Here is an 18,249-nt window from a genome sequence, read left to right as displayed (position 1 = left end):
TCACGAAGCCCTTAGGTAAGGTCAAATTCTTAGCCTTTCAAGAGAGACTTGAAGTCGTGGAAAGACCCTCCCATGAGGGTCCCGCTTGAGTTGGACATTGAGCTCTAAGAGCCCCTGGGGGCTTGGGGTACTTCTTGGAGCTATGAGCGACCAGAGGGTGAGTGGTTCACCTTCCCCTATTGATGCGCTATGTACAGGGTGAGTGGTTTGTTACCCACTATTTTGTGGGTAATATCCCTAGGAGAAAAAAAATCCAAGATGATCCTCAGCTAGCAGCCCCTTGCAGCCACCAGCTAGCTCATTATGCCATTTCTCCGCCACCTGAGCCAGCCATGTGGTCCCTCGCCCATCTGCCATGATCATATGTTTGAAGGTGGGCCTCCCAAACCTAAAGGTATGCCTTGTCATTTGGAAATTGAGTATTGTGATTTGCTTATAATGGACACTTGGGCATAGATTAATGGGGGGATTCGGTGAAAAGAATGGGCTAGGTTTGTCCTCTTGTCCCCTAGAGCCCTTTTAGGTATTAACCTTGGATTCTAGTATCGTGGAATCTCTTTCACTGACCATTTGGCTCTAGGGATGGTATTTCTTGGGAAACCTCGATTTTGGTTATGTGGTCCCACTCCCTTATCTGCTTATATTACCCTCTTTCCACTCATTGTTACCCCATTCATCATTTCTCCCACCTGAGTCCACATTCCTCCATTGGGTCCACATAAGGTTAGCACGCCCCTTCCCCTTGCCCACACCTTGGGTCATGGCCTGGAAATGAAGCCCGGAGGTTGATGCAGCGAAAAATAAAGATAAAAGCATATATGGCCACATTCAACATGAAAATGTACCACAAAATGCAAAAGATGGTCAGGACAAACACATTTTGCACGTGGGCAAAGGCCAATACATGAGCTTTACCCCATCATCATGGCCATCACCCTGGTTCCTACAGGTTCTATGAGCCTCCTTCATCATATGGGAACCCATGATTGTCCCAACCCCTGGTGGGCAATAAACCGCCCCACCATAAAAGGGGGTATTCACTGTTATATCTTATACATCATGCTCTTCCCCCTTGAGCCCCGAGCAGTTAATCAAAGAAAATCATGAAAAGGGAAAAGGCATATAAAGAAGGGTTGAAAAATCAAGGTTGGGGCACCCCATGTACCACGATTTCTCCCTCCTATACATTATAAACCCAAGTGTGGGCTTCCCTCTTATTAGCTGTCCTTGTACCCCAGCATGTGACCCAGGGCTACCCCTTCTCATTCCCTACTTCATTCACCTATCTACCACATGCCACCACCTTTTGAAGGATGTACCTTGACTACAATATTCCCTTTAGAAGTAGAATCCACCTAATAGGATTATTGGTTAAGCCCATTTGGAGTTTAGGAGACATTGGCACATACCAAAGCCCATTATGGAAGGGCAGGCCATTATGAAGTTCCCACCTATGGTCCATGATTTGGTAAGCTCATTTACTCGATTTCTCTAATGACTTGTGTATTGGAAGGCTATGGGACGCATTGTATCTTATGCAGGTTTGCAGATGGTTTCCATCTTGGGTTTGGTCTCCCTATACAGGGTCCTAATCCTCCAGAGAGCTACAGTGGCACATGTAGGGTGAGCGTTGAAAGCCATGGGCCTCCACAGCAACAAATTGCACACCATGGATCCCCACAGCGATTCAGAAATTGCTTGTGGTTCACTTATTGGACGAGGAGGATGCACCTGATCCATCATGCCCAGCTAACCACAGATCTACACCATACACTTGGCAGATAATCTAGGACTTGCACAATGATGTGGCATCACCTACACCATCATCCTAGCCCTTGCAAGTGATCTGCAGGAATCTTCAATTTGTTTGGAAACCCATGAGAACACTTATGTGCCCCAACGTCATTTGGAGCACCACATGTTATTACAAAGGGCCAACCCCTTGTCCACTGCTTTTGAGAGTCTTATTCTTCATTATGGCACCCATGGACCTCATTAGGCCTCTTAGAGGGCCCTACGACATGCATAGATTATTATTTGACCTCTTGAGAGGCTTACCTTTTCATTTATGAGCTAGTTTGGTGGGCTTGTCACCAAAAGTTGAATTATTAGAACATTATTTTATTTTTGGGGCTTATTTAGGCCAAGAAGGCTAATTTGAACTCCTAATTTGCATATAAATACAAGTGAGATGAGCTCATTTGCTCATTATCATTTTGGTTTGCATCTCTCTCTTCTTTAGAGAATTTCGCACTTTTGCTGGGAATTGGAGCTTTTATGGATGAATTTTGATGTGTGGATATCGGTCTATCTTCTCTTGGAGCTTCTCTCTTGTCAATTGTGAATGGTTGGATATATTTTGTTACATGTAAGTACATGCTTTTAATGTTATTCTTATTTTACTGTGACATATACATTGGATTGGGATTTTCGTTGTTCTAGGGCTAATTGTTGCATGCATTAACTACTTAAAATTATGGAATTTTGTCTCTATTATAGCATCTCTTAATGTATGTGCCATGTAATATCAACGAAATCTCCTGGGGGTAATTCTATCAAAGAATTTGACCCTGATAAGCTATTTCCTTTGTGCATCAAAGTATAATAGTTGCAAGATTGCTTCTCCTTGACCTAGAAGGCTAGCGAAGTGGTCTTGAGGCCTCCTTGATTGGGAACCAAGAAATCCTACTTATATTCATCATAGACTCCATTCTCCCAAAGATTAAGGCACTAATCTACCAAGGGTGGTCACTAAAAATCATATTCTTTCACCTAATTCCACGTCTAGCCAAGTTGGGGTACCTAGGGCATTAATTTCCCGACAAGCTAGCCACCCAAAAAGTTCGATGTCCTAGGGTCTCATGTGTTGGCCTTTCATCAAGCTCTCCTTCAATTTTGAAGCCATTCCGACGGTGCAGTTGGGAGAAAAGCCAAGCCCTAGCTCCGAGACCAAAACCTGCCCTGCCATCCCGAAGGCTAGAACCTCATAGGGTCAAAACAACATCTTCAAGTGAAAATACTTTCTTTGATCCTTTCCCCACCTTGTCTAGGGTAAGAATATCATTGGTTGCTACATTCTTTCCTCATACCCTAGACTGGGTCCACTTGGCCCCGTGTGGTCCCGCTCCTTTGAAAGATCATTCTTCAAGAACCATCCGGGATACCAATTCTAACAAGGATTTTAGGGATTGGGGAACTCCTTCACAAGTCTTATCCCATAAACCTAACCCTCAAATCCTCTCTTCCTTTCCCTAGAACACATAGTACCTTGCTTAGAAAGCAAGCAAACCTTATCCTTCTAACTCTTCCAGGAAACGGATTGTTTGGGTCACTCCACATCATTTCGTTGATTTATCCTTCATCGATGACTCCATAATATATCGGCCCTTGGCCTAGCATTTTCCCTTTAGGTATTCCCTTTAGGTCCCCTGCTAGTTTGAGTGGTAACATGGTTCACCTTCCCCTGTGACACCCCATGATGGTTAACATGTGTGTAGGGTGAGTGGTTCACCTTCCCCTACAATTGATAACACGTGTAGGGCGAGTGGTTCACCTTCCCCTACGATTGACATATGCATAGGATGAGTGGTTCACCTTCTCCTATGGCATATGAGCAAGATGAGTGGTTCACCTTCTCCTGCTAATGCCCCAACATACATCCTACCCATGTAGTCCAACACTCATGGGAGGTACATCTCATCTGGCTAATGAGTTCAAAAAAGTGGTTAGGGACCATAGCACTATCGATAGACGTATCGTGTACTGTCATACTCCCTATGACTAGGATGCATGGTGTTCAACAACTTGATCTGGGATCAAGTCTAATTGAGGTTCTACCTTTGGACTGACTTTTGTCAGTGAAGAGTGGTAAGTTCTTGTGACTCACTCTCGATCGATTCTTCTTCATTATTCAAACTAATGTTCAGCAAAGCAGAGATGAGATGAGATATAGAGATGGTACATGACGACAGGATGGCATTATACCCAAAAGTGTTCCCCTTTAGGGTAGTGGAATTTTCCCACTCCTCAAAACCTCAACTTTGACCCTCACGCGTCGAGGGTCAGGGTTCCCTAACCAGGCAGTGGTTCACCATCAATTTACTAGGTTGTCAACCTCAATGCCGACTCCTAGAATAGCTAAGCATGCTAACACAGCTAGCGGCTCTAGCTCCCAACTGGATAATAACAACAACAATGAACAATTTCAACACACCAGCCCAACATGTGGCTACCAACATGCCAAAGCCAGCCATGGCTCTAAACATAGGTATATTGTTCTCGCCAGTTGTCTCATCACACATATTTGCAACAGTTCCAGTGGTCTCATCAAACATCTTTGCGACAGGTTTCTCATCTCACATCTATTTTAGTCAACATGTTTGTCTTCCATTAAGATACGGGATGCTAGCTAGATACGGGATGGTTCCATTTTCTTCGTTTGCTGGTTCAAGTGGTGATAATTCAAGTCAGGCACAAACTATTGATTTGTTCTGGAATAATTTATACAACAAGATTTCTGATTCGATATCTAACAAGTCCACTTCTCAACAGTCCAAAGTGACTCTCTATCACAATGCAGTTATCAAGGAGTTGATTGACTCGAAAAGATTTTTATTATCTCAAGGTGAATATTTTAGACAGGAAGAGTTGTTTGATTTACAAAAAAATAGAAGATCTTACTATGAACTTTGATGAAAATAGTGTGTTTAAAAGTGTTCCGAGCTTGATTCCACTATTAATTTGTCAAGGTATGATTACTGCTAAGGAGTATCTTATTAAGAAGGGTCTATCCAAAAAGGATGAACCTTATATTCATGTTTTAGGTCGGTATACACTGGAGGCAATCATGATTCATGTACTAGGCTCAGTCTTCAACTGTTTACAGGATTTATCCGTCGTGAGGGTTTCTACTTTGATCCAACAGATTGATTCTACTGTACGAGTTCAAGCAGTGAATATGGGTTTGAAACAAGCTGCGGGTAAGGCCGATGTTCAGTTATATGATAAGAAAGATAACAAAAGCAAAGTCAAAGTTACTAGGAGTCATTATGCTATCGGGGTCGGCTTGGTAGAGTTATTGGTTGAAAGAAAATTGATTACTCTTAAAACAGACCTCAGCTATATGGATGTCTTACCAGTTTCTAAGAATAAGGGTTATATCAAAACCAATTGTTACGCTATGTTCAATTTTGACTTAAGTCTCCTTCCGATTAAGCTAAATCTTCCCATGGTTTGCGAGTCGTTACCTTGGAAATCTAAGGTAGATGTACCTTCAACTTTAGCAGATATGGAAGGTGGTTACTTATATTTGTTGCCCTTGGCCTAGCATTTTCCCTTTAGGGATTCCCTTTAGGGCCCCTGCTAGTTTGAGTGGTAACATGGTTCACCTTCCCCTGTGACACCCCATCATGGTTAACATGTGTGTAGGGTGAGTGGTTCACCTTCCCCTTCAATTGATAACACGTGTGTAGGGCGAGTGGTTCACCTTCCCCTACGATTGACATATGCATAGGATGAGTGGTTCACCTTCTCCTATGGCATATGAGCAAGATGAGTGGTTCACCTTCTCCTGCTAATGCCCCAGCATAAATCCTACCCATGTAGTCCAGAACTCATGGGAAGTACATCTCATCTGGCTAATGAGTTCAGAAAAGTGGTTAGGGACCATAGCACTATCGATGGACGTATCGTGTGCTGTCGTACTCACTATGACTAGGATGCATGGTGTTCAACAACTTGATCTGGGATCAAGTCTAATTGAGGTTCTACCTTTGGACTGAATTTTGTCAGTGGAGAGTGGTAAGTTCTTGTGACTCACTCTCGATCGATTCTTCTTCATTATTCAAATCAGTGTTCAGCGAAGCAGAGATGAGATGAGATATAGAGATGGTACATGACGACAGGATGGCATTATGATCGATGATGATGGATGGATTGGCAGGTGGAATTCTCCCTAATTGAGAGGGAGTGTTAAAATTGGCAACTAGGGCCAAATTCCAGCTTGGGACTGCTTCATCATTTGATGAAGATGATGATTGCATTAAATTCCTCTTTTCGAGAGGACCAAAAATGATATGAAGATCGTGCAATTTGGACAAAAAGAAGTGTGTTTTTGAATTTATTCCCACGTGTGCCAATTGTTCAGGTCGGCCACATCATCATGTAGGCTCACGAAGCCCAATGGACGTGACTCTTCACCCTCAACGACTTGTATAAATACAAGTGCCCTCTCACCTCATTTGGCATCATCATCACACACATTTCTTCTCTCTCCTTCTCTCATTGGTTCGTACAGCTATTGGGCAGATCTTCTCTCTCACACGTGGTAAAAGGACGAATTTTCTGGAAAAATTGCAAGTGCCAAATTTCAAGACTGTTGTAGGAGTTTGCCTAATGTTGACTGAGCACTTTGACTCATCCTTTGACTACGATTTTTGTGGGAAAAATTCATTTTTGGCAAGCCGTACAGTTTGGCACAAGAACCGAGAATTTCTGGGCAATTTGACCATAGGGTTGACCAAGTTTGACTGCAATTTTTAGGACTATTTTGGGCTGAATTTGACCACCTTATCAGGCTGAGTTTGATTGGGTATGACCGACCTCCAAAAAGGAAGATTTGTTGTTGCGTTCACCACCTTTGACTTTCTGGTTAGCGCTGAATTTGACTGCAATTGCCTGCAGTTTTGACAGGGTTGTTTTGACTGTGATTTGGCAAGTCCAATTTTCATTTTTGTACTCTCTCTCTCTGTTGAACATTTGATATAATAACAAGAAGAATTGGTCAAAGGGTTTTCCCCACATTGGGGGTTTTCCCTGGCATCCACCAAATCTGGTGTCTGTTGGGTCTTGAAAATGTCATTCATTTCCATTACACTTTCACTATTATGTCCATTATATCACTTCCATTTTCACCTCTATTTCACTACTATGTCACCACATTCATCCCACTTTTATTATCATTGAGCCACATTTATGTTTTTCCAAACTTTATTAATTCTAAGCCTTTTTAAGTGAATTTGTGGTTAAAAATTAGGAAATAATGTGCATATGCTTATACCTAACAAGTGGGTTGAGATCAATGTTTTACAAAACGGACTCGGATTCGGACTCGGCCGAGGATCGACTCGGAAACGGAAACGGAAACGGCAATGACTCGGCCGGCTCGATTTCAATGACTCGGTCGTTGTAAAAAATACATTAAATATTTATTTTTTTTATAAAAAAACATAATTTTAAATAGTTTAAACATAATTTTAAATATTTTCATTCAAGTTTCCAAACACACAACATTATAATATACATGGAAGACAACATATGATCAAAGTAGGCTCATGAACCAATCCATTATATCAAAATGGTACGGTGTACCCAAGGGCCAATGGCAATAGTAAATACATAGTCAACTGTAGTCTGTCATACATGATCAAAGACTCAAGAGTCAAAACAAAATACAAATAACCAAGGAGGCTAGTAGCTACTGGCTACTGCCAGAGGAGCCAAGATCATCTCGACCAATCTCTGGATCATCATCATCAGAGGCAGAGCCAGACAAGGGGCCCCATGGCTCCTCCTCATCATCATCGTCTCCAACTGCAACTGTAGAAGTGGTGCCAGTACCAGTACCACTAGGCTGTGAAGCAGATGCAAGCTGAGATAGAGTACAAATGCGGCTGCGCTTCTGTCGTGGCTGAGCAGAGGAAGGCGAAGCACCTACAACTGGAGTCCTACTAGCTGGCTGTGAGACTGAGGCTGGTGGATTGGGATCTGCATTCAACTGAACACGCTGCAGTGGATCTCCAACATCAAGTTCATCAAGATCCTCATCAGGATCAAACTCTGGTAGACGACTCTCCACTACCCAATCTGATGTTGGATCAATGTCTTCCAACACAATGGGATCTGAATCAGGTCTTTTGTTCAGCAATTGGTTCCGTCTGAGCCGAAGGTTGTATTGGACAAAAACTAGATCATTCAACCGTTTTTGCTCCAAACGGTTTCTCTTCTTTGTGTGAATCCTCTCAAAGACAGACCAATTGCGCTCACACCCAGATGCACTGCAAGTTTGACTCAAAATACGAATTGCAAACCTTTGCAATTCAGGGCACTGGCCACCAAAGGCCTCCCACCATTGTGCTGCAAAAAACATAGGAGTGTAATGAATTATGAGTTAGATGAAGGCTGAAGCTCAACAAAATTACAAATTATATCTAACTTGAAATTGAGAAATTGAAAATTGAAATTTTTGTTTACCTGGCTCATCTGCTTCTCTTGCAATCTTTGCTAGGTTCTTCCCAAAGGTACCTGTTGCATTGGTGAAGGATGTGACCTGCTGATGTATCAGTAGCTGATCAGACTCCGATGGGACCATGCGCTCAATGCAATCAACCAGTCCATCTCTGACCTCCCCCCTCAAAGCTCCTGACTCCTTAGCTTTATAATGATACCGTGGGTTCAAAAAATACCCAGCTGCATGTATAGGGCGATGGAGTTGATTGTTCCATCTTTCATCAATGATTGCCCAAATGGGCCCATACTTTGCCACTCTATCCTTGTATGCTGCCTTTATTTGCTCCTTTGCTTGATCCATAGCCTCATAAATGAAGCCCATAGCCAACCTTTCCCCATCCACCAACCGCAACACCTTAACTAGTGGCTCAGCAACCTTCACAATCTCTGTTGCCTTTCTCCAAAAAGTTTCATCATGGACTTTCCTTCTCAATTCTCTGCCTTCTGGTTTGTTAGACCAACTGCTATTATTCCAATCATCACTGGAAAACATCTTTTGCAAGTTTCTATGTTGGGAAAGCATAGATTGCAATGTCAAAAAATGTGTAGCAAATCTAGTGATGGCAGGCCTAATAATATCCTTGCCTCCAGTGTGTTTCCTCATGATACTCAAAACCAGTGTATGATTGTAGATAAATTTTGTTATGCTTTTGGCATTATCTACAGTGTTTCTGACCCAATCTAATTTCCCAATATCCTCAAGCATGAGGTCTATGCAATGTGCAGCGCATGGGGTCCAAAAGATGGTCTTGTGTTTTTCCTCTAACAGTCTACCAGCGAGAACATAGTTAGAGGCATTGTCTGTGATGATTTGAACAACATTAGCCACCCCCACACCCTGAATAACCTCATCCAATAGCTGAAACAACAAGTGGCCATCTTTTACCTTATCAGATGCATCAACTGATTTTAAAAACATGGTTCCCTGTGGGCAGAAGACAAGAAAGTTTATGATGGTACGGTTTCTTTGATCAGTCCATCCATCTGACATGATGGTACACCCTTTTCTTGCCCATGATTCCTTGAAATCTTGCAAATACTCATTAATTGATGTAATTTCTTTCTGCAAACGAACCCCCCTTAGCTCTTGCATAGTAGGGCCTTTGAAGCCTTTTCCAGCAGCATGTATGGCCTCAAACATAGGCTCATAATATGGTGAACGAGCAGCATTAAAGGGGATATCAGCATCATACCACCATCTAGCTATGTAGTCACAAGCAGTCTCCCTCAATTCTTTCTTCCAATGGTCATCTAAAGTGGGCTGAGAAAGACCTTTACTAACTTCAGGACCATGTGCATCTGATGGAGAGGAGCCTGAGTGAGTGAAAAAACTTTTGATAGTCCCATCACCCTTCATTCTACCCTTTCCCTTATCTTGAACAGAAGCAAAAGAGGGAGGAACATAACGGAAAGGGTTTGATGCATCAGTTTGAGGGATAGAGGAAGAACCCTCAAACTCATAGTGGGGGTTGGCAGCCATCATTCTTTGTATCTCCCTCTTCCTCCCAATTTCAGCCTGTATCTCTTTTTGCCTAGTCTTATCTGCTTCAAATTTTTCAAAGCTTTCCAACAAAGTCTTTCTAATCTCCCCAATTTCGGGGGATTTACATGCAGTAATATTGCCTTTAATCCCTGCCAAGTGTTGTTTCAGCCTATGAATCCCCCCAGGACCTGACTTAATTTTCCTATGGCAAAACTTGCAACACATCTCATCATCAACCATTTCAACATATGCCCAAGCAGCATCTTTTGCTCTAGGTGCCATTTTTTGACTAGGAAAACAATCTAAAAATGAAAAATAAAAATAAAAATTGATTCAATGTTCATTTATTTGACTAAAAACACTCTCTAAGTTATCTTTATATGCACCTAAAATTTAATAAGTAAAAACAGATTTATAGAGGTGGAAAAAAATACCTCCAGGCACAAACTGCCTCCTCAAACTTGCTCCAAAAATCAGCTCCTCAATGCTGCTCCAAATGGCTGCCCAAGAAGCTCCTCACTCCAGCTACAATGCTCCTCCAAGACTCCTCACTGCTGCTCCAAAACAAGCTCAAGAACTGCTCACTAACTCTCAAAGAAGACTCTCACTCAAATGCATAAGACTGCTGTGAGTGAAATGAGAGCATTTGGCTGTCTTAAATAGAGTTTGGGAGGGGGAAATGGACCCCAAATGCATTTAACTAATCACATAAACCTTTTCATGTCCACAAACCCTAACTAAATCAGCCAAAAATCAGCAAAAAATTAATTTTTTTTAAGTTAAAACGCTGCCCAGCGGGTTCCAAACGGTACGGCCGTTTTTTGACGTGACCCGGCCGGGTTGACCGGGTCAGCTATGACCCGGCCGAGTCATTGGCTGACTCGGCCGGGTCATAGCTGACCCGGTCACCGAGCCGGGTCATAGGGCCGAGTTGAAATTTTTTTGGGTGACCCGGAACGAAACGGCCGTTTCGGAGTCAACCCGGCCGTTTCGTAAAACAATGGTTGAGATTGTTGACATGTGTAGGTCAAAAGGAGACTTCTAGAAGACCTTTATGTGGCACTCTAAGGCCAAATTCGAATTTGAGTGGAAAAAATCATGGGATCATGAGGATATGTGTCACATCTCCTAATTGTATTGAAACTCTAAGAAGACGTGTCTTATCAGTTCCTATTTTGATTGGGACTCTAGAGGTAAAGGGAGAGATTCATAGACTCTCATTAATGAGATGGCTTCTTATCTTTTGTATAAATAAGAGATCTCTCTCCTTCATTTGTTAGTTTAGAGTTTGTTAGCTTGTTAGTCTTAGCTTAGCTTGGCTTTGTAGTTCTTCCTTGATGGCTTTGGAAAGCTTTGGAGAGCTTTGTTGTACTTTGTAATTTTGAAGAATTTGAATAAAGCTTTGATGTTCTCAACATGGAAGGAGATGTGAAGTAGATGTCATGGAGCATATTAGAATGTAAGGAAGAGTAGATTTTATTTTGTAATTTTGCTTTGATTTTATTCATGTGTGTCATTTTATTGCTTTCAAGTTTGAGAGTTTACATTTTCCATTCATGCAATTTTAATTCATGCAAGTGTGTTCAACCGGTTGATTGTAGATTAGTTTTTCTTTACATGTTTTTGCATCAAATAGTGACATGAGATTTGCCTATCTGCTGAACTTTTTCTTAAGCTTTTCAATTTCAATTATGCTTTGATTTCAGTTTTATTTATTTGTTGTTGTTAGTTAGTTTAGATATCAAATTCTTCATGTCATTTGACATTATCTCCAGAGCCATGGCTTAACCCAGAAAAGTTACTTGGCGAGCTATCGGATTATGAGTGAAGTGATTTGATTTTACTTTCATCTCTGCAATTAGATATCAGGGCCTTCATGTTATTGACGTTATCTCCAGAGCCATGGTTCAACCTCGAAAAGCTACTTGGTGAGCTATCGGATTATAAGTGAAGTGACTTGATTTTACTTTCATTTACAAGTAGGTAATTTAGATATCAGGTTCTTCATGTTATTGACGTTATCTCCAGAGCCATGGCTTAACCCCGAAAAGCTACTTAGCGAGCTATCAAATTATAAGTGAAGTGACTTGATTTTACTTTCATTTGCAAGTAGGTAATTTAGATATCAATTCTTCATGTTATTGACGTTATCTCCAGAGCCATGGCTTAACCCAGAAAAGCTACTTGGCGAGCTATCAAATTATAAGTGAAGTAAATTGATCTTGCTTTCGTTAGTCTGCAGTTTTTGGTTTGTTTGAATGCAATAGTTTAGATTTTATTTCTGTAATTAGATGGGCAGCAGAGACAGTGATTTCATGATCAGTATTTCATCTTTTATTTGATTTAAGTAGCTACATATTTACATTCCTGTTCAAGTATTAATAGCATGTTTTGAGATCTTTTGAAGTGCTAAGCTTTGGAAGTTACCATAAGGGACATAAACCTTGTTTTGAAATCTACATCCATACTTGACCTTTACAAGTATTTTTAAGATCTTAGAATAGGATTTCCATTTGTGTTAAACACTTCAAGAAACCAACAAGAACAAAACCCCAAAAACAACATAAACTATAAAACAACGAAGTAAGAAAAAAGTTAACTAAGCACATATGGTGCACCACACTTCATCAGTTTACGATACCCGGATTGATAATTTATGTAGAGCAATTTAAAACGTTAAATTGACTAGACAGTGTCCCCTTGCCTTCTGCATTTTATTTTATGTTTTATCTATAGTTACTATCAATGTGATTTATGGTTAATGTGATTGCTATTGGAAACTAATTTGGAAATTGTCATTCGGCTACTTAAAGTACATTGAAGTAATTGTGCTAAGCATAGAACATACCATTGTTAACTAAATTTAACACAGAAACTCGTGTGTGAGAAAATGCCCAAGAACTCTTCTTTCCTTCACTACGGTTTCTTCCTTGATTCATTCTCCTTCGCTCTTCTTTCTTCTCCTTTCTATTGTAGATCACACTTGTTGAGTTGATGTGTTAAATGAGGTCGAAGATGTCTCTATATATAGCCTTTCCCAGAGGTCGAATAGCCCCTATCTAGGCTGACTTGTCTCTGTCAAGGCCGACTTGTACTAGGAGGCTTCCAAGACTTTCTAGACTCAAAAATAAATTCTTTTACAAAGTATATTTTGCCCGAATGGGTTTACACGATGTTTGTAATGACCCATCTTTAATATACAGAGCACTAGAGTATTAGCATGCATATGATAGCTACATATACATGTATTGCATGTATTGCACTATTTTTTATATATATATATATATATTCTAAATTAACTATAAATGTTGAAAATCGACATTGCTTCAGATAAAAGTTACACCCTCACCCATCACCAAATATATTGTTTAATGCCTTATAATTAAGGAGAAAATACCCTAAATAATTTTAATAATATAAATTTAAAAGTATAAAGTAAATTTAGTTATAAGGAAATAAATGTAAAATTTAAGTTGAATATAAATATGGTTGTTGAATTGAGGCTTCTGTGATCCATATCAAATATAAGAGAGTTTCTTTGGCGTAAATCACAAGAAATTTCATTTGTCGACGCGTTTCGAACCAACAAGTGTGGTTCATCGTCAGGACAAGTTGAATGAGCAGATCAGGCTTAGTATGATTAAATAGATAGAGCAGAAACTCCAACGGCTGTATTCCAAGACCAGGTAACGGCTATATTGACAACGGCTAGATTTGACTAGATTAGGGGAATAACCAATATTTAATTAAAAAATTGACTTTGGTTAGTTAAATTCTTAAAAGTGAATGGACCCTTTTTAACCACTTATATCTATTAAAATAAATTATAACCTAAATTAATTTACATTAATAATTAGTTATCAAAGATTTTGTATCTAAAAAGTTAAGAGTAATTAATAGTTAAATATAAAAATTATTAAATATATAAAAATACATAAATATCAGGATATATAAGTCAAAGGGGCTGTTCCATATACTAATAAATAATAAATTAATTATAAATTAAATTAATTTTTAATAATAATTATAAGTAGAAGTTTAACAAATATGAAAATAATCGAGTAATAGACTAATTTAATTATGATAATAAATAAATAAATAAATAAGAATAAAAATAAATAAATAAATAGAAAGTCAACCAAGTTAATAAATCTAAATAATGGACTAGTTAGTTATAAAAGATATAAAAATTGGGGTAAATATTTATATAAAGATATAAATATTTATATATTTATATAAAGATATAAATATTTATATATTTATATATAAATATTCATATATTTATATAAATATATAAATATGGTTATATATTTATATATCGCATAATATTAAATTAATAAATTATTAAAATGTGAAATTCAAATCAAAATAAAATAAATATTATAAACTAATGATATTTAAAGAAAACTAATAAAAAATCCTAAAGGTAAACTAATACTCGTCAATATTCCTGTAGCTTTGGTCAGATAGAATTACACGTTACAAGGTAAGGTGTCACCATGTAGGGAGCGGTGACCGCCAAGAAATGATACATAAAGTCGGAAGAGGAGCATGAGAAAAGGGGGGGGGGTATACAGAGAAGGAGAAAAATAAATCTGTTGGAGGGATGAGCCAGGGGCTGGATTTTGGAACTGAAAATTGGAAAATCTTCAACTATTCTTGGAGTTTTGGGCACGGGGGCCAGTGGACTTCCATTTCAAAGTTCTTTGGATCTGGGAACTGCAGAGGTTGATCCCAGATAGGCAGGGAGGAATCAGTTGGTTTGGTAACGAAACCAGAAAACTTGGAGCAATGTGATCAACACCAGATGAGAGAATCAGGTACGCAAAGAATCAGGTACGCAAATGCATTTAATTTGATAGAATTTTACAAAAGGAATCTGTCAATCTTGTTGAAATTTAATATCAGTCTTTACATTTTTTACAAAAGAAATCTGTCAATCTGATTGAAATATCAGCCTTTACAATGTTGATTCCTTTGACTCATGACAATAAATCCTATGACCCAACAAATCCTAGAAGCATGAAGAACATGCTTTTACCTAGAAGACCATCAATAAAGAGCACGAAACCCATGCTTTTAAAATAATAACTTTTTTCTTTTCTTCTTTTGTTTGTTACATAAGATACATATTGAAATGAGTATAATAAAAATTATGAAGACCGAAACTAGTCACATTTCCAACACTCTCTCTTGAGTCTTAACTAGGTAGGTATTCATAAATGTACAACCAGTACAACATCATTCTCAAACTGAAGAGTTCTCATAAGAAGAGTCGGATCGATAAGCCAACTTTAAGCATCATCATTATAACAAGCATTGACTTCAAGGCCTAACTAGACATCTCTACTTCATTCAAGAGCATTATGCTGGGACGATTTATGTGTGATACCGCACTACCTACCCCATTCGGATGTTCACAAGGAATGTCATTTTAGGACTATTCTTATCTTGGATTCCCTATCCTGAAATAATATCAGCCCTCTACAACCACTCTTATCTTGGACACATGTCCTATCCTCAAAGAGTGTCGGTCCCTTTCCTTTCTTGGATGCTTTATCCTCAAGGAAACCACAGATGCTTATCCAATCCTCCACCATTCTCTCTCCAAGGCCTTCACTTAGACTTATGGTTGTTAGTCTTGGTCAAGTGCATGATACATGAAGAAGAGAATGCACATGTGATGTCCAACATCACTCCCTCTCAACCAGAGAGGATATCCCTATTCTCCTTTTAATTAGAGAATAGATCCTTGCTTCTATTCAAGGAGACTCCTTCACTCCCTCTCAAAACCAGAGGAGATTCCATACTTCCTTTTAATTTGGGAAGTCAAACACCACAAGCCTCATAGCTTGTCTTCATAAGAGAATCAGCTACTTGTTCTTCATAGCTGCATGGCTCCCTCTTTCCTCTGCATCTCATCATATCGAGCCTGCTTCCTTCCTTAGTATCATGGAGCCATCTTCTTCCTTTGTGACAAGGTTCAGGTCATCAATATTGCACATCACTTTCGTCTTGTTATATTGAGCCTTTTCAAACTTCAAGTTGATCATAGCTTCCTCATGAAAGTGATCCTCTTGTTGTTGTACGAACTTGACCTTCAGGTTATCTTCTTGCATTGTTACCTTTCAATCTCAAGATGAAGACATCTTGACTTCATAATTGTCAGCTGTCATATGTTGAGGATGTCTCAACATTCTTCATATATTCCTGCAATATCCTTCTAATAGCAAAACAATATGTTAACCAGATAACCAATAACAGAAATATTAGACTTACCTCATCATGATGACCTTCTCATCAAAGCATCAACATCCTCATGGTCCATCTCCACACGAATCTTCCTTCATGCATCAAAGTGCCCAAGGATCCAACTTGATTACCAAGTTACCATTTTCTTCCAGAGACTATACTAGATGTTGAACACCATTCTATATATTCTAGTGAGAAAGTCTTAATCTTTTATTCATTCTAGAGTAAGTCAAATTCATCCCTTTAGGCATCATATAATCAAATCACCATGCATAATATATGATCAACTTCTTTTACAGGATTTTGTACATATGAATCCTACACAAAAGTTACTTCAAATATGCATTCCTATGCTTCCAAACAATCATCTATCTATCTGCCCTACATTGAACCTGCAACCTGACGAATTGCATTCCTTCATCCTTTAAGAGTATCGTTTCCATACTATATGGAATGTATACTATTCTTGTCAAAATGCTTTTTCCAAGAACCTTCCAAAATGATGGTTCTTCTAAGATCATGATGATCTACCTTAGTAAAATGACTACCTCTAACATTATGTTAGAATGCTTGGCTGAACACTAATATGAAAAATGGTCCACTCTTCTCGATTTTGAATGACTAGATGATTCCTGCTAAGCAACTCAATCAAGTAGACTCTACATATACTACTATCTCGTGATGCCATACCAAAACAAAAATCTATTAAAGTAAACAGCGATGAATGTTATTCTAAAGGAAAGACCAACTATATAAAGAACCTGACAAAGAGGATGCCTTCTTCAATAGTAAAGATCTTTGACATCTTCTTTCTCCGGCTTCTTCTCAAGTTCTCCCATTTCTTTAGCTATGTGAGCTTCGCTTATTTCCTTCTTTTGTTGTTTTGCTTGTTTGGACAATCCCTCTTAAAGTGTCCATATTCATTACATCCAAAGCATTGAACCTTTGACATATCTGGCTTCTTCTTGGATTTTCCAAACTTTCCCTTCTTCAGCTTCCTGATTCTAGCTATGAAGACTTGAGATTGTTCATCTGATTCAATCTCATCTTTTGCCTTGATCCTAGCTTCTTCAAAATGCATTGAGCCCATAACTCATCAAAAGGAGTTGAGTCTTTGTTAGAGTAGATGCTCGGTGAAAAATGGCTCCATTCTGGTGGCAAAGCATTTAGTATGCATCATTATTTTCGAATCAGAAATTGTCTCCCCAAGCCCCTACAACTGATGTCTTATTTGAGAGATCTTCATTAGAAAGGGGGCCATGTCCTCATCCTTCAACTTCTTAATTTTATATAGTTTATTTCTCAAAGACATCTTTTGTCCTAAGGTACTTATAGAGTACAAATTCACTAGCTTATCATACATAGTCTTAGAAGTCTTCAAGTTAGCAACAAATGGAACAAGTTAATCATTAATGGACTCAACAATGATCCTTTGTGCCCTTACTTCCCCCTTCTTGTATTTTGCTAGTTCCTGTGTTGTCTTTTCTAGGTTCAGTAATTTCACTAAGAACATATTCCATTACTTCATGCTCTGTAAGTGCCAAATCAATCATTTTCTTCCATGCTAGGAAATTTGTTGAGCCAACGAGCTTATTTCTTTCCTTGCAGAAAGAACTTATATGACCTATAGATCCAAACATAGAACAACAATATGATACTTACTTATCAATCAATAATCTTCCCTTCTCTGATGATGTCTCCAACTATCTTGAGGCTTTCAAGATCTTCAAAGAGACTTCAAAGATGTCCTAGAAAGATATCTTCTAGGATCCTTTCAGCAACAGCTTCAAAGAGTAATGAATGATACCAAGATCATTTGATGCCTTTTCCAAAGATGTTCTTTCACGTAGCTTAGATCAGTTCAATCCTGCATTAGCTAGCTACCAGCTACACCTTCGTTCCTTTTATTTGACCCTGCAACTTTGCTTTGCACCTTCGATCCTACAACTGTTGCAGAAACCCTAGTTCTAGTACAAGATAGTCCTTTTAAAAGTTCCTCCTTTGAGCGAGGCATATCCATTTGAGGTCAATGAGGTAAAGAGAGAATATATGCTCTTCTAGCAACTTGATACTACAGCTAGATCTTGTAAATCAAACCTACAATTTCAGTCTTCCTTGTAGCTGCAAAACCCTAATTCTTCAAATGAGACAACAAAGACCCAAACCGTAGACCAAGTCCTCCTCCAGCACCAAGTCATCCCTCCATAGAGACCTTCCAATTAGTTCAA

General features: G+C 39.0%; 2 protein-coding genes across 3 annotated transcripts in view; both read right to left on the bottom strand.

The window, feature by feature from the left end:
- The window catches only part of TRM11 (tRNA modification 11 protein), a 257,824-nt gene that overhangs the window by 197,168 nt on the left and 42,407 nt on the right, over nt 1-18,249 (bottom strand). The window lies entirely within an intron of this gene.
- Nucleotides 7,102-9,057, bottom strand: LOC149217950 (uncharacterized). Its single transcript, XM_089391453.1, has 2 exons — nt 8,251-9,057; nt 7,102-8,133 (listed from the first exon to the last, which is right to left on the bottom strand). Exons 1-2 carry the CDS (start codon nt 8,990-8,992, stop codon nt 7,475-7,477), a joined length of 1,401 nt encoding a protein of 466 aa, XP_089247579.1. The 5' UTR covers nt 8,993-9,057; the 3' UTR covers nt 7,102-7,474.

The sequence above is a fragment of the Pinus tabuliformis genome, chromosome 1_1 (genome assembly GCF_031772625.1).
Source record: "Pinus tabuliformis cultivar Carrire ecotype Pingquan chromosome 1_1, CPIR1, whole genome shotgun sequence".
Classification (NCBI taxonomy): domain Eukaryota; kingdom Viridiplantae; phylum Streptophyta; class Pinopsida; order Pinales; family Pinaceae; genus Pinus; species Pinus tabuliformis.
This window is presented reverse-complemented; position numbering and strand designations above follow the sequence as displayed.

Bases quoted from the DNA above. Each gene is read 5' to 3' on its own strand.
- LOC149217950 (XM_089391453.1), bottom strand. From the start codon at position 8,992: ATGCTTGAGGATATTGGGAAATTAGATTGGGTCAGAAACACTGTAGAT. The intron at 8,134-8,250 runs GTAAACAAAAAT...TGTTTTTTGCAG, and splicing joins AAGAGAAGCAGATGAGCCAG to CACAATGGTGGGAGGCCTTT.